General features: G+C 50.5%; 1 protein-coding gene across 3 annotated transcripts in view; it reads left to right on the top strand.

Moving 5' to 3' along the window:
- ccdc88c (coiled-coil domain containing 88C) overlaps positions 1–13,907 on the top strand; it is a 36,389-nt gene that overhangs the window by 15,155 nt on the left and 7,327 nt on the right. For 2 of the 3 annotated variants that reach the window (XM_070547116.1, XM_070547118.1), the window contains exons 4-27: positions 1,419–1,488; positions 1,648–1,706; positions 2,094–2,177; positions 2,341–2,424; positions 2,970–3,113; positions 3,510–3,736; positions 4,520–4,601; positions 4,821–4,979; positions 5,327–5,473; positions 5,755–5,905; positions 6,646–6,827; positions 7,318–7,455; positions 7,531–7,815; positions 7,886–8,683; positions 8,872–8,999; positions 9,084–9,225; positions 9,298–9,429; positions 9,509–9,670; positions 9,740–10,017; positions 10,173–10,316; positions 10,397–10,583; positions 10,670–10,815; positions 12,596–12,685; positions 12,894–13,180. In XM_070547116.1, the coding sequence (XP_070403217.1) occupies positions 1,419–1,488; positions 1,648–1,706; positions 2,094–2,177; positions 2,341–2,424; positions 2,970–3,113; positions 3,510–3,736; positions 4,520–4,601; positions 4,821–4,979; positions 5,327–5,473; positions 5,755–5,905; positions 6,646–6,827; positions 7,318–7,455; positions 7,531–7,815; positions 7,886–8,683; positions 8,872–8,999; positions 9,084–9,225; positions 9,298–9,429; positions 9,509–9,670; positions 9,740–10,017; positions 10,173–10,316; positions 10,397–10,583; positions 10,670–10,815; positions 12,596–12,685; positions 12,894–13,180 (4,306 nt within the window). The remainder of the gene's footprint in view (positions 1–1,418; positions 1,489–1,647; positions 1,707–2,093; positions 2,178–2,340; positions 2,425–2,969; positions 3,114–3,509; positions 3,737–4,519; positions 4,602–4,820; positions 4,980–5,326; positions 5,474–5,754; positions 5,906–6,645; positions 6,828–7,317; positions 7,456–7,530; positions 7,816–7,885; positions 8,684–8,871; positions 9,000–9,083; positions 9,226–9,297; positions 9,430–9,508; positions 9,671–9,739; positions 10,018–10,172; positions 10,317–10,396; positions 10,584–10,669; positions 10,816–12,595; positions 12,686–12,893; positions 13,181–13,907) is intronic. The other variant, XM_070547117.1, reaches the window with a different exon arrangement.

Below are 13,907 nucleotides of genomic sequence, written 5' to 3'. Positions count from 1 at the left end.
CTGCCTGGATATGTTTGTTCCGTCAGCTTTCCAGGGTGTTTTTTTCATGCTGCCCCTCCCTGCTGACTGTCGCTTTCCTACACACACACACACTCACACACACACACACACACACACACACACACACACACACGCACACACACACACACACAGAGGAATAGTATTCCTGTCTCCTCGAAACACCTTCCTCTGACCGTATTTCCCTGCTGTGTTTCGTCGAGTCCCAACAGAACGATGTGTTTTGCTTCTCCGTCTCTGATTTGTCGTTTATTTGAATTCTTTCTGATTTGAATCCATTTTTATTTGTTTTAAAGTTTCTGAACCAGACGTTCAGTCAGGTGTGTCTGCGAAACCAGAGAGGATGTTCAGCAATGGAAAGCATTCCCTCCCAGCTGGCTTTTCTTTCCTGATGCAGACACACACTCTTTGTTGATGGCAGGGTGTTTCCTGTGTCTGCTGGTCCACACACACACACACACACACACACACACACACACGGTCTGGGTCAGCTGAGTCGTGTCTGAAGCAGGTGTTTTCATCAAAGCTGAGGTGCAGCAGACACGCGTGTTGCCGTCGTAGACCGAAGCGGTGCAAACACTCCTCAGACTCTTTAACCTGTCTGTGTTGTGCCGTTTAAACGGGCAAGCACATATTTTTTACTCAGCATTCTATTATTATTATTATTATTATTATTAAGCTTTATTGGTATCAAGTAAAGTCAGATTTTATTTTCAAAGCACTTCCTGTTGCCCAAAGTGCTGAAGAAGCAGCAGAAACCGTGTTTGCCGTGTCGTTTTCTGCAGCTCCTTCCAGGTCACATGACTGTCGCAGATCCACAGAAAAGCCCCAAACAAACGGTTTCTACTGCCATCGCGTAAATGCACGCGGGGATTTTTGTCCCCTTTCAGCCAGCGTGGCTCACTTTTCTCTCACAGATCTGCCCAGAGCGCACCTTAAAAACATCCGTACGGGCCTGTGTGAGAAGATTAGAGCCGTTTTAAACTCCGTATTAAATAACGTAGAACGTTAACGCGACTGCTCTCCAGCCTCTCTGGTCATTTTCACACCGTGACAGTCTATCTGCAGCTTTCTGCCAAGTCTTTTCTGACTCCTGGAACCTTCTGGCAGTTGTCTTCAGTTCTCCTCCCAGCAGCCAGACCATAATCTCCCACCTCTGATCAGCTAGTTTAGTTTAACATAAAGTGGAATCAAGCAAATGCTGGATGAGAAACGGGCATCTGTATCGGCCCTCCTAATCAGAACCGGTGCATCTTTACCAGTCAGTGTGATTGGTTGTTAGCTGTTTCGTGTTAAAAGGACTTCAGACAGGTGAATTCCTCAGAGTTCCGGGTCAGACTCGGAGTTTCTGCATCATAAGACTAAGTTTTGCTCTTTTGCCAACATTTTCTGTCCTACAGGAAACTCTGCAGCAGTTGGTGGTCATGGCCCTGCCCAACATCCTCCACATCGCCAAGGACCCAATATCAGGTATCATCCGCATGCTAATCCTGTTAGCACTTCCCAAGGTCGGAGATTAGGAATGATCATCCTCCGGTTCTGCTGCAGATCCATAACTTTGTTCAGAACTTTTCTAATTTAGCTTCAGATCAAGTGTGTGTGATCTTCACCATGAATCTGTTTCCTCAGCAAAGAGCATGGAGGAAGTGAAGAGACTCCTGCTGCTGATCCTCGGCTGTGCTGTGCAGGTAGCGCACCCACACACACACACACACACACACACACACACACACACACACACACACACACCCTCTCCTAGGAAACGTTTAGGTCTGCATGTCTGAGCACAGATCTTGATTGTGTGCAGCAGAATAGAGCGGGTACGGGACGTGGGCGGGGCTTTAAGATGGATCCCTGATTTACTGCAGGAATCAGCCATTGAGATTTTCAGAATAAGAGTCTAAACTATTTTAGATTAAGAGTCTTGATCTAAGAGTTTATTGCATGCTAAACATGTGAATGATGAGTCAAGGGTCAAAGGTCAGGAGGCCTGTACAGTTGGTCTGTTTGGTCAGCTCTCCAGTTTTCATCTTGTTATCTTTTGTTTCTTCCTTCCTCACATTCCCATTCCTAAGTCATCTCCCTCTCTGTGGATTCCCTTTGTCTTCCTGCACTGGTTGGACTGGTTTCAGGAAAGAGGGAGGCTTACAAAGGAGAGAGTGAGAGAATGAAAACTTTTAGTTTTTTCACTTTTAGACGTTCTTTGCTCAGACAAACTTGTTTCCTGCATTTAAACACATTTCCTCCTGAAACCAAAACAACAACTGTGTGTGTGCGTGTGTGTGTGTGTGCGTGCGTGCATATGTGTGTGTGTGTGTCCAGTGTGAGCGTAAGGAGGAGATGATTGAGAAGATCAAGCTGCTGGACATCGAGACCCAGGCTGCCATCGTCTCTCTCATCCAGGAGGTCGGTGTGACTTTATAGTCGTTCGTGTTTCTTCAGACGCACAAAAACAACAATCCTGCAAAATGAATCCATTTTGAATAAACGCTCGCGACTTCTTCCTGTTGTAGCTCCGTAAAACCAGACCTCATTTCCTCGTCGTCAGAGTAAAGTTGTGTTATTGATCTTTAAAAGTTCTGGACGACTGAGAACCTTCACCAGCGTGTTTTTTCCTTAGAGATCCTTGAATCTCAGAGGTCAGAAAATGTTTAAATTAATCAGATTTTATGAGGAACATCAGGACTTTACCACCAGGGAGGATGAGGTTCAGGTCTCTGAAGGGTTTGGTGTTTGTAGGCCCAACCCGTTTAGATGTTGGAGGTAAACAGACCCATGTTATGTTGATGATCAGCAGGAATTTACCTGAAAGCTTTTGTCTCCACCTGCTGCTGGGTCGGACCAGACTAACGGTTATTTACGGTTTCAGTGAAGCGTTGACCGTTACTGGATTTATTTCTGGTGACAAACACTAAGCTCAGCTGTGGTTGCTCGTGGGTTTCTTCCTGCAGGTGACTCACAACCAGCTGAACGTTCTGGACCTGTCCTGGTTGGACGACGGCGCCGAACTCGGTCCAGAAGAGCTGGAGCCGATGTCCCGTAACATGGCGGCGTCGCTACGGCAGCTCATCGACCAGCGAGACAAAGCTACCGAGGTACGAGCTTAGAGCCGTGTGTGTCCTCGACTCCGCCTCCAGCTGCTGGTGACAGGATGTGATTGGCTGAAAGCAGCTCAGTAAAGAGTGGCTGGTGTACAACGTAGAAAGTAGGTTAACACTCGAGAACAGGAGCCTGATCCGTCACAGCTGCTCTGTAAACATTTTCTTCTTCGGCTCTTCTGGAGAAGTTTGGGTTTCAGTTGTTTCCATCACTTTGGTTTCAGCTCAGATATTTTATCATTTCATGCGTTTTTGGCGTCTTTCCACTCTTCACACCAACTTTCTTTTCTTTTTAACACCAGGACAAAATAGTTCACTGTTTATTATTTTAGTCCAGCTGCTGTGAGACGATCCAGATGTTTACCATAAACCAGTTTTCACGCTGCCTTCCAGGTGATCGTAGATCTGACCCAGGAGAGGGACTACTTATCCAGCCAGCAGCCCCAGGAAGGCTGCAGGAACCTGGGAGGAAGCAGCCCAGAACACGGGTCGGGTTCTGAGGGCGTGGGAGTAAAGAAAGGAGGCCGGACGGCGGCGGCGTTGAGTAAGGAGGAGAAGCAGCACCTGTCTGTGGAGCTCGCTGATACTAAGGCCAAGCTCCGCAGATACAGACAAGAACTGTGAGTCAAATCCTGCAGGAAAAGGATCAAGAAACGCCTTTTTCATCTGATATTTAAGATTTGTTACTGATAAACCTCCCAGAGAAGGGTTTCTCACACTTTTAGTCGTTGGTTCCAGGAAGTTTTGGAGGAAGTTATTATTTTCGTGACCTCCATGTTGAGATAAACAGCAGCTGGACGTCATTATCTGTCCTGATAAAGCAGGAGTTTAATCACACAGCTGATCCGTGGGTCAGAACGATCCCTGGAAACGTTCCCACAGTCACAAGTCTGCAACTTCACTCTTTGTTCTGTTGTTTTTGTGCATTGTTGTGACCAGGAGGGAGGACTTTAGATTACAGTACAGTCCAGGAGGGAGGATTTTAGATTACAGTACAGTCCAGGAGGGAGGATTTTAGATTACAGTACAGTCCAGGAGGGAGAATTTTAGATTACAGTACAGTCCAGGAGGGAGAATTTTAGATTACAGTACAGTCCAGGAGAGAGAATTTTAGATTACAGTACAGTCCAGGAGGGAGGATTTTAGATTACAGTACAGTCCAGGAGGGAGGATTTTAGATTACAGTACAGTCCAGGAGGGATAACTTTAGATTACAGTACAGTCCAGGAGGGAGGATTTTAGATTACAGTACAGTCCAGGAGGGAGAACTTTAGGTTACAGTACAGTCCAGGAGGGAGGATTTTAGATTACAGTACAGTCCAGGAGGGAGGATTTTAGATTACAGTACAGTCCAGGAGGGAGAATTTTAGATTACAGTACAGTTTGGGTTTTGTCGTCTGCAGGGAGGAGAAGACGGAGCAGCTGATGGATTCCAGACATGAGGTGGAGCGTTTGGATCAGGAGTTACAGAAACTGAAACAAGAGGTTTGAGTTCAAAGAAACAATAAAGACCGTTTGAGTTGTGGTCAAATACCTGAATATGGAGGTCATGGAGGTCATGGGTTAGGGTTAGGGTGGTGGGTGCCCACCCTGTAAACCCCCCCCCCCCAATTTCAAATGATCTCTGTGTGATTCTAAAGGATATAAACGTGTGTGTGTGTGTGTGTGTGTGTGTGTGTGTGTGTGTGTGTGTGTGTGTTGTAGAACCAGTCGCTGTCCTGCGAGGCCCGGTCGGTCCGCGCCTACCGGGATGAGGTGGACTCTTTGAGGGAGCGGGCGGGTCGAGTCGACCGGCTGGAGGCTGAACTGAGTCGATGTAAAGAGAAGCTGAACGACGTTCACTTCTACAAGACCCGAGTGGAGGTACGACGGGACCTTCATCGTGCAGACCGCTTACCTCACAACTAGTTTTACTTGAGGTTTGCTGGTTAAATTCCCTCTGCTGTTGAACCCACGAGCAGCGCTCATTCATGAGAGAACCACTAAAATAAACATGATCTTTGCTGACGATCCACGTGTTTCTCTGTGGCCGGAAGAAGAGCTGCTTATGTGTGTTGGATACACACACACACACACACACACACACACACACACACACACACACACACACACACACACACACACACCTGGAGCTAACATCCTTTCAGATGGAGACAGAAGGAAGCAGCTGGTTCTGACGGGCTGCTCTGTGAACCTTTGTGTTTGTTCAGGAGCTTCGTGAGGACAACCTGACCCTGCTAGAGACCAAAGTGCTGCTGGAGGAGCAGCTGTCCGCCTCCAGAGGGCGCTGTGACAAGCTGCACACCCTGGAGAAGGACAACCTGCTGCTGAGGGCTAAAATACACGACCTGGAAATGGTACGGCGCCACGCCTCTGACAGGAAAAGCAACTGAAACTGGGTCTAGAGCTAAAATAAACAATAATCTGTCGGCACCCTCCAGTGGTTCTGTTAGTTACAGACCTGAGACTCAGAGGAACCATCATCAGTGTGTTTATGTCCAAACAGAGGAGCAAAGGCTCTGTTACACCAGTAGTCTTTCCATGTGGGAGGGTTAATGTGTCAGATGTAAACACACACACACACACACACACACTTAGCGTTCCGACCGGATCACCCTGGGTGTGTGTTTGTGAGCAGGAGCGAGACGACGAGCGTCGGAGGCTGGAGGAGCTGGTGGAGGAGAACATGCTGCTGGAGATCGGACAGAAGCAGAGCATGAATGAGTCTGCTCACCTGGGCTGGGAGCTGGAGCAGCTCAGCAAGAACCAAGACGGCACCAACACCGAGAGTACGGCTCCGACCCGAACCCGGACACGGCGCAGAGATAACCAGCCCCTTCCGCTGGCTATCTCTGCGCTACGGGATACATCCAAGTTTAATATATACACGTAGAATAATGTCGTTTGAGTTCTGCTCCACAGATGCTCTAATGGGCCATTCACACCTGTACCGGGTCGGCCCGGGCCGGGTAGCTCCAGTTGGCCGCAGCCTGGCCCGGTTGATTCCACACATCCTTGCCTTAAGCCCATGTGGGCTGATTCTACCCACCAATCAGAGGCTTGCTCTAATGGAAGGTGTGGATTTGCTGTCAGCAGTGGGTGTGTTGGCCCTGGTCGGCCTGAAGCAGACCTCCTCGAGAAGAGGGCTGAGAATGAGCCTTGGCTGGCCCGGAAAAGTACCAGGCCACCCAGATATGTAAACGACCTACGCTACCCGGCCCGGGCCGACCCGGTACAGATGGGAATGGCCCAAAAGAGAGGCTGAGAGCTGTTGGAGTCCAGCCCTGACCCTCCCGGGCCACCGTATCAGTCGGCTGAAACATCAGCGTGTTGTTTTATTAGAAACTCCAGATTAGCGATTTCAAGCAGCAGTCTGACGTTTTCCCTCTAGCTAATCAACAACCTGCTGATCACGTAGCCATGCTAACTCTGTTAGCTAAAACCAGCAGCCTGATGTTTGAGGTCTACGGAAGCCCAGTGCTGCCACACATAAGAAACGGATCGATGACCTAACATTTCTGCTCCACAGCTCGGAAATCTCTGGTCCACGAGCTGAACGAGTGCGTTTCCAGTCGGGTTCTGAAGGTGGAGAAGGAGAACCGGGAGCTTCAGGCCGCCATAGAGAGGCTGAAGGAGGAGAACCATCTCCTACAGGAGCAGCAGCTCCACACTCAGGAGCTGGACAGGGAGAAGCAGAGTCTCAGCAACAAGGTGGTGACCTGTAAGACCTCTTGGCAAAATGATTCATGATTATGTCATGTTTTTGCCCCGAGTCGCGTGCGAGTCTTTTGATTTTGTGGATCTGCTGATACCGAGTCCCGATCTGATCTGAAGCATAAAAACGAGAACACGTTTTCATATCATATGTATTTATTTTCTGTATTTATGTCACTTCCTTAGTTCTTCTGTCAGAAAACAGCCACTCGCCCAGGATCTACGTTGGTAGGAAACGTGTTCGTATTCAGAATATGGTGGAAAATCGCCTCATCGCTCTTATTTCAAATCGTTTTGTGGCTGTTTGGAGCAACAGGGCAGGCACGACACGCGCCGGCACACAGCCGGCTCAAGGGCGGGCGGCGCATCACGCAGCTCTCTTCCTCCACACGAATCACCGAGCATGCACACATTACTCTGCTCTCACAGAAATGAGTTTTACTTTCATACCAACCAGGCAGTCTAATCCTAACCCTGTCTGTCCAAGCTGGAGCACCTGCAGGGGTTACTGGACCAGGAGCGATTGACCAATCAGGACATGGAGTCTCTAGGGGAGGAGCTACTGAAGGAGAAACAGAGTCTGGAGCGGGAGATGCACGTCCTCCGGGCCGAGAAGGACCGACAGGTACTTCAGAGCAGCTGCGGTGTGCTAAAAACACAAGAACACGTCCTCGGGTTACTTCTCTGTTTGTCCAATCAGATCTCAGAGCTGGAGAGCGAGAAGCAGCACCTGTCGGAGGCGGTGGCGTCCCTACAGGAGCGCGCTCAGTCCAACAGCGAGGCGAGAGTCCGCGAGGTGGAAGTGAAGAACCGCCTGCTGCACCAGAGCATCACCGACACCAGCTCCCGACTCGCCAGCCTGGAGACGCAACTCAAGGTGGTTAGTGAGGAGGCGGAGAGGCTGAGGGAGCGAGCAGGGCGCTGTGAGGAGGCAGAGAGGGAGGTAGCCCGTCTGGAGAGGAGCAGGGACAATCTGAATCGAGAGGTGACGACCGAATCGGACCCACAGGCTTCTTCCTGGGAATGGATCTGAGTGATTTCTGTGTTTCCTGCAGGTTGTGTCTCTGCGTGCGTGCAGTGAGCGCTCGGAGACGCTGGAGAAGCAAGTGACCTCCCTGGAGCAGGAGGTGCACAAGCTGAAGCGAGAGGCTGAGGAGGTGCAACGGGAGCTGCAGCGGCTGGCAAAACACGAGATGGAGAATGGCCTGCTGTCCAAGGAAAACCTGGAACTCCGTTGCTCCATGGAAAACCTGCGCTCCTCATCTGCCCGCCTGCCAATACTACAGGAGGAGCTGAAGGAGATGCAGAGGGAGACCCAGGAGCTCCAGAGAAGGCTAGAGGAGGCCAAAGAGGAGGCGCGGGGAGAGAGAAAGAGAAGCGAGAGGCTAGAGGTGAACATGTCTGTTTTGAACCAGGAGAAGCTCCAATTAAATGAGGAGCTGGAGAGGAGCAAAGAGGAGAAGGGGGAGGCAGACGGGAAGCTGAGAGAGACTCAAAGCAGAGAAGAGGAACTGAGGAGGGAAGTAGAGGAACTGAAGGAGGAGCGGAGAAGAAGGGAGGAGGGAGATGAAGAGAGAAAGAAGCTCCGGCTGGATCTGGAGCAGTCAGAGAAAAGCAGGAAGCATCTGGAGAAGGAGAGCTGGAGGATCCGAACGCTGCTGGAGACCAAAGAGTCGGAGCTGGAGGAGAAATCCAGCCGACTGAAGGCAGCCGCCAAGGAGGGGGAGGTCCTAAAGAAGGAGGCAGAGAGACTGAAGGAGGTGTCTGTCAGAGCCAAGGAGCTGGAGCGTGAGAACAAGGAACTGCAGAAACGCGCGACGATCGACAAGAAAACGCTGGCGACGCTGAGAGAGGTGAGTGTTTGTGTGTGTGTGTGTGTGTGCGTGAGGTCTTCAGTCTTCAGGGTCCACACAGGAGCATCTAGACAGGGTCAAAGGTCACCCAGCATACCCACCTCCTGGTTTATCAGTCGTGATCATAGGAGTGTGTGTGTGTGTGTGTGTGTGTGTGTGTGTGTGTGTGTGTGTGTGTGTGTGTGTAGGACTTGGTGTCTGAGAAGCTGAGTGTGCAGCAGCAGAACGTGGAATTGGAACGGCTGAATGAGGAGCTGGAGAAGATGGGTCTGAACCGAGAGAAGCTGCTGCAGCAGGAGCTCACGCTGGAGGGCAGGTAACTGGAAACTCATCCCAGGAGGCTGACGGAGAAAAATTGTTCCTGACCGGATGTTCAGTTTGTTTCTGATGGACCTTTCAGCCGGTACCAGCTGCTGGAGTCTCGGCTGGAGGAAACTGTCCAACAGACGATGAAGATGAAGGAAGAGAAGATCTCCAGTTTGGAGAAGAAACTAGAGGAGAGCAACACGCTGAACGCTGCTCTACGGAATGAGCTGACCATGGTGTGGTTCTGTTACAGTCCTGATCCAGACCTGGTCTCCAGAGCAGACGTATCCATGAACGTGTGTTTGCAGGTCCGTGAGACGGTGTTGGCTCTGCGCCAGCAGCAGGAAGATGAAATCTCTCAGCAGCGACCAGGGAGCGACCGCAACGCCACGGCCGAGCTGCTGAGGATCAAAGATCATCTCATCTCCGTGGAAAAGAATGTGAGATGGATTCAGACTCCAGATCAACCCTGAAACATCCGTTTAGGTCTGAATGAGGGTTTTGTGGTTGTTGTTGCAGAATGCCTCCCTGCAGACGGAGAGCAGCCTGCTAAAGGAGCAGCTCAAACAGATGGAGAACCAGAACACTTCTCTGAACAACCAGATGGTGGCGCTGCAGCGTCACACCACCACGCTACAGGAGCAGAACTCGGCGCTACACACTCAGACAGCAAAGCTCCAGGTGCTGCTCGCTCCACCTCAGACAGATTCCCCTTGATCCCAGAGTTCTTACTGATCTCTCATCCATCAGGTGGAGAACACCACCATCTCCTCCCAGAGTGCTTCTCTCATGGCCCAGAATGCTGTGCTGCAAGGCCAGGTCACTGCCTTGGAGACGGAGGTGGAGTCATGGCAGAGGCAGCGTGAGGAGGCGTGGCGAGCACGAGAGAGCGTGCTCAGCGATCACGAACGCCTGCTGAGCGTTCACGAGAGGCAGGCTCAGGAGTACGAGCAGCTCATCAGCCAGCACGCAGCGCTGAAAGGCAAACAGAGGGCGCTGGAGAGCGAGCACCGGACGCTGCACAGCAAGTACGTGTACAGATTCTCCTTCGTCCTGTCCCAACAGGAAGTGGACCTGCGGACACGTCTCTAGAGGACAAAATAAGAAATATCAGTCATTCTTCAGATCCCTGAGGCACGTGATCTTTGTGCAGCTGGTAGTGACTAACTTCATCTGCCTGCAGGTGTTGTACATTATTGCAACTGAAGGAGAAATGGGAGGAGCAGGAAGGGCGTGGCCAAAAAGAAAAGGAGGAGTTAAAGCAGGAGATCCAGAAGAGTCGTCTCCTGCAGCAGGAGAATCTGCAGCTGAAAACAGAGGTGGACAGGTACCTGAACCCTGAGTCTTCTGTCTGTAAAAGTTTCAAATTCACACCTGAGCTAAGGCTCCTCCTCCTGTTGTATCCAGGCTGGCACTGAGCCAATCACAGCACACAGAGCAGAATGAAGGGCTTCAGCAGCGAGTTAACGAGCTGAAGGGCTCGTTAAGTTCAACTCAGATGGAAGCGAGTCAGTGGATGGCCCGATACGATTCGCTGATGGAGCAGCACCAGAACCTGGACCTCACCATGACCAAACTAGACAACCACTGTGAGGTAAACCTGGATATCAGCTGGTGGTATGAGTCAACACATGCAGCACAGGAGTGTGTGAGATTAAAGTGTGTGTGTGTGTTGTGTAGTTGCTGAGTCGACTGAAAGGGAACCTGGAGGAGGAGAACCACCACCTCCTGAGTCAGATCAACCTGCTGAGTCAGCAGAACCACACACTGCTGGAGAGGAGCATGGAGAGCAAGGAGCTGTACCACCAGGAGCAGAAACTATACATGTAACCAAACACAGCACAACACCGGTGACACTAACTACAGCAGTAACCAAACGCAGCACACCACCGGTGACACTAACTACAGCAGTAACCAAACGCAGCACACCACCGGTGACACTAACTGCTACAGTAACCAAACGCAGCACACCACCGGTGACACTACAGCAGTAACCAAACGCAGCACACCACCGGTGACGCTAACTACAGCATTAACCAAATGCAGCACACCACCGGTGACACTAACTACAGCAGTAACCAAACGCAGCACACCACCGGTGACACAAACTGCTACAGTAACCGAACGCAGCACACCACCGGTGACACTAACTACAGCATTAACCAAACGCAGTACACCACCGGTGACACAAACTGCTACAGTAACCAAACGCAGCACAACAACACCGGTGACACTAACTACAGCAGTAACCAAATGCAGCACACCACCGGTGACACTAACTACAGCAGTAACCAAACGCAGTACACCACCGGTGACACTAACTCCTACAGTAACCAAACGCAGCACACCACCGGTGACGCAAACTGCTGCAGTAACCAAACGCAGCACACCACCGGTGACGCAAACTGCTACAGTAACCGAACGCAGCACACCACCGGTGACGCAAACTGCTACAGTAACCGAATGCAGCACACCACCGGTGACGCAAGCTGCTACAGTAACCAAACGCAGCACACCACCGGTGACGCAAGCTGCTACAGTAACCAAACGCAGCACAACACCGGTGACACTAACTACAGCAGTAACCAAATGCAGCACACCACCGGTGACATTAACTACAGCAGTAACCAAATGCATCACACCACCGGTGACACTAACTACAGCAGTAACCAAACGCAGCACACCACCGGTGACACTAACTACAGCATTAACCAAACGCAGTACACCACTGGTGACACAAACTGCTACAGTAACCAAACGCAGCACAACACCGGTGACACTAACTACAGCAGTAACCAAACGCAGCACACCACCGGTGACACTAACTACAGCAGTAACCAAACGCAGTACACCACCGGTGACACAAACTGCTACAGTAACCGAACGCAGCACACCACCGGTGACACAAACTGCTACAGTAACCGAACGCAGCACACCACCGGTGACACAAACTGCTACAGTAACCGAACGCAGCACACCACCGGTGACGCAAACTGCTACAGTAACCAAACGCAGCACACCACCGGTGACGCAAGCTAACCGAACGCAGTACACCACCGGTGACACAAACTGCTACAGTAACCGAACGCAGCACACCACCGGTGACACAAACTGCTACAGTAACCAAACGCAGCACACCACCGGTGACACAAACTGCTACAGTAACCAAACGCAGCACACCACTGGTGACGCAAGCTGCTACAGTAACCAAACGCAGCACACCACCGGTGACGCAAACTGCTACAGTAACCAAACGCAGCACACCACCGGTGACACAAACTGCTACAGTAACCAAACGCAGCACACCACCGGTGACACAAACTGCTACAGTAACCAAACGCAGCACACCACCGGTGACACAAACTGCTACAGTAACCAAACGCAGCACACCACCGGTGACACAAACTGCTACAGTAACCAAACGCAGCACACCACCGGTGACACAAACTGCTACAGTAACCAAACGCAGCACACCTGTGGGTCTGTTCCACATGAAAAACTCAGCTGTTTTAGGATTTATGCTTTCAGACATAAAAAACTCATCTAGAAGCTTCTGAATAATAAATGTTTTCGTTTTAAGAGTTTTTTCCTCTTCTCTCCCTTTAGCGATAAGCTGAATTCTCTTCGCCGACAGAAAGAGAAACTGGAGGAGAAGATCATGGACCAGTACAAGTTCTACGACCCCACACCTAAAAAGTAACACGGTTATTTACAGAAAGGTTTTAGACACTAATAAACGTAGACTTTATTTTATGACATCATCTTTTATTCAGATGTTGATTGGGTTGTGAAGCACCTTGGGGGGTTGTAAAACCTTAAGATGTTCCTGTTGACTCTCGTCTCCTGGAGGAGGGACCACCTGTGTTCTCCAGGCTGATGAAACTAATGGTGTGTTTGTTGCCAGGAGGAGTCAGTGGTCCGGAGCCAAAGCGTTGGTCAAACTGATCAAACCCCGAAAGGAGAGCAGCCGGGAGCGCGCATCCGACCGGGGTAAGGACACCGAGAAAGTCCGAGAGAGGACGAAGAGCGCGCCTGACATCCCGCTGCCCGCCACGCCCACTCTGCTGCCCCCAGAGACTCCGCCTCCTCTCCCCCAGCGCACAGGAAGTGATTTGCTCAGTAACCATAGCAACCTCAGCAACAGTCCCAGCCTGGGACCCCAGAGTCCAGCTCTGACTCCTGTCGGCAGAGGTAAACATCTCATCCAAACCAACGTGTACTTGGGTTTATGATCCTCTAGAGGGCGCTGGTGGCCAGTATAGGAGGAACCTGTTTTAGTCTGGTTTATTTTACACATCATGAGGTTTTTATGTAATTTGTTAAAATAATACATTTAATTTCAGTGATGATGAACAAGCAGCCTGGGTTAGGGTTTGGCCTGGGCAGTAAAAGTACTCAAGTAGCCTAGAACAGGAAACGCATCATTAGCACGCGATGCAAATGTCTGAGAAAACATAAATCATTGGCCGTGTTCGAGATGAGCCAGTTCTGCGCAGATTAGACCACCGGTGATCGGCGAGCAGTGCATGCCGGTTAGATTTGTGTCCGACTTGACGCCGACTTGCTCTGACGTCATGCCTACGTAGGCAACGATAACCTCGTGAGATCAAGGCGGCCGCAGATTTTGGAGCAAGGCGCTGCAGTTGCTCTACACCGGCTGCTAAACCTAGAGGATGACGGGAAACGCCTGGCTCTCACCTGATCTAAGATCTGATTGGTTCATATTTTGATCCAAACATCCGGTGGTAGAACATGAAATGTTAGTTGGTCACATGTATTCTGTAACTCATGCTACGTTGATGATGACAACTATACAGGCCATAAAGAGAAATGTGTTTTGTGTTCTTTTGTCACGTTTCCTACGAGCACACTGAAGCTACAGCTGATTTACTTATTATTACAGTCATGTCTCCATATG

The sequence above is a fragment of the Nothobranchius furzeri genome, chromosome 18 (assembly GCF_043380555.1).
Source record: "Nothobranchius furzeri strain GRZ-AD chromosome 18, NfurGRZ-RIMD1, whole genome shotgun sequence".
Lineage (NCBI taxonomy): Eukaryota > Metazoa > Chordata > Actinopteri > Cyprinodontiformes > Nothobranchiidae > Nothobranchius > Nothobranchius furzeri.
Note: the sequence above shows the minus strand (reverse complement) of the source record. Positions and strands in the feature narration are given on the sequence as shown.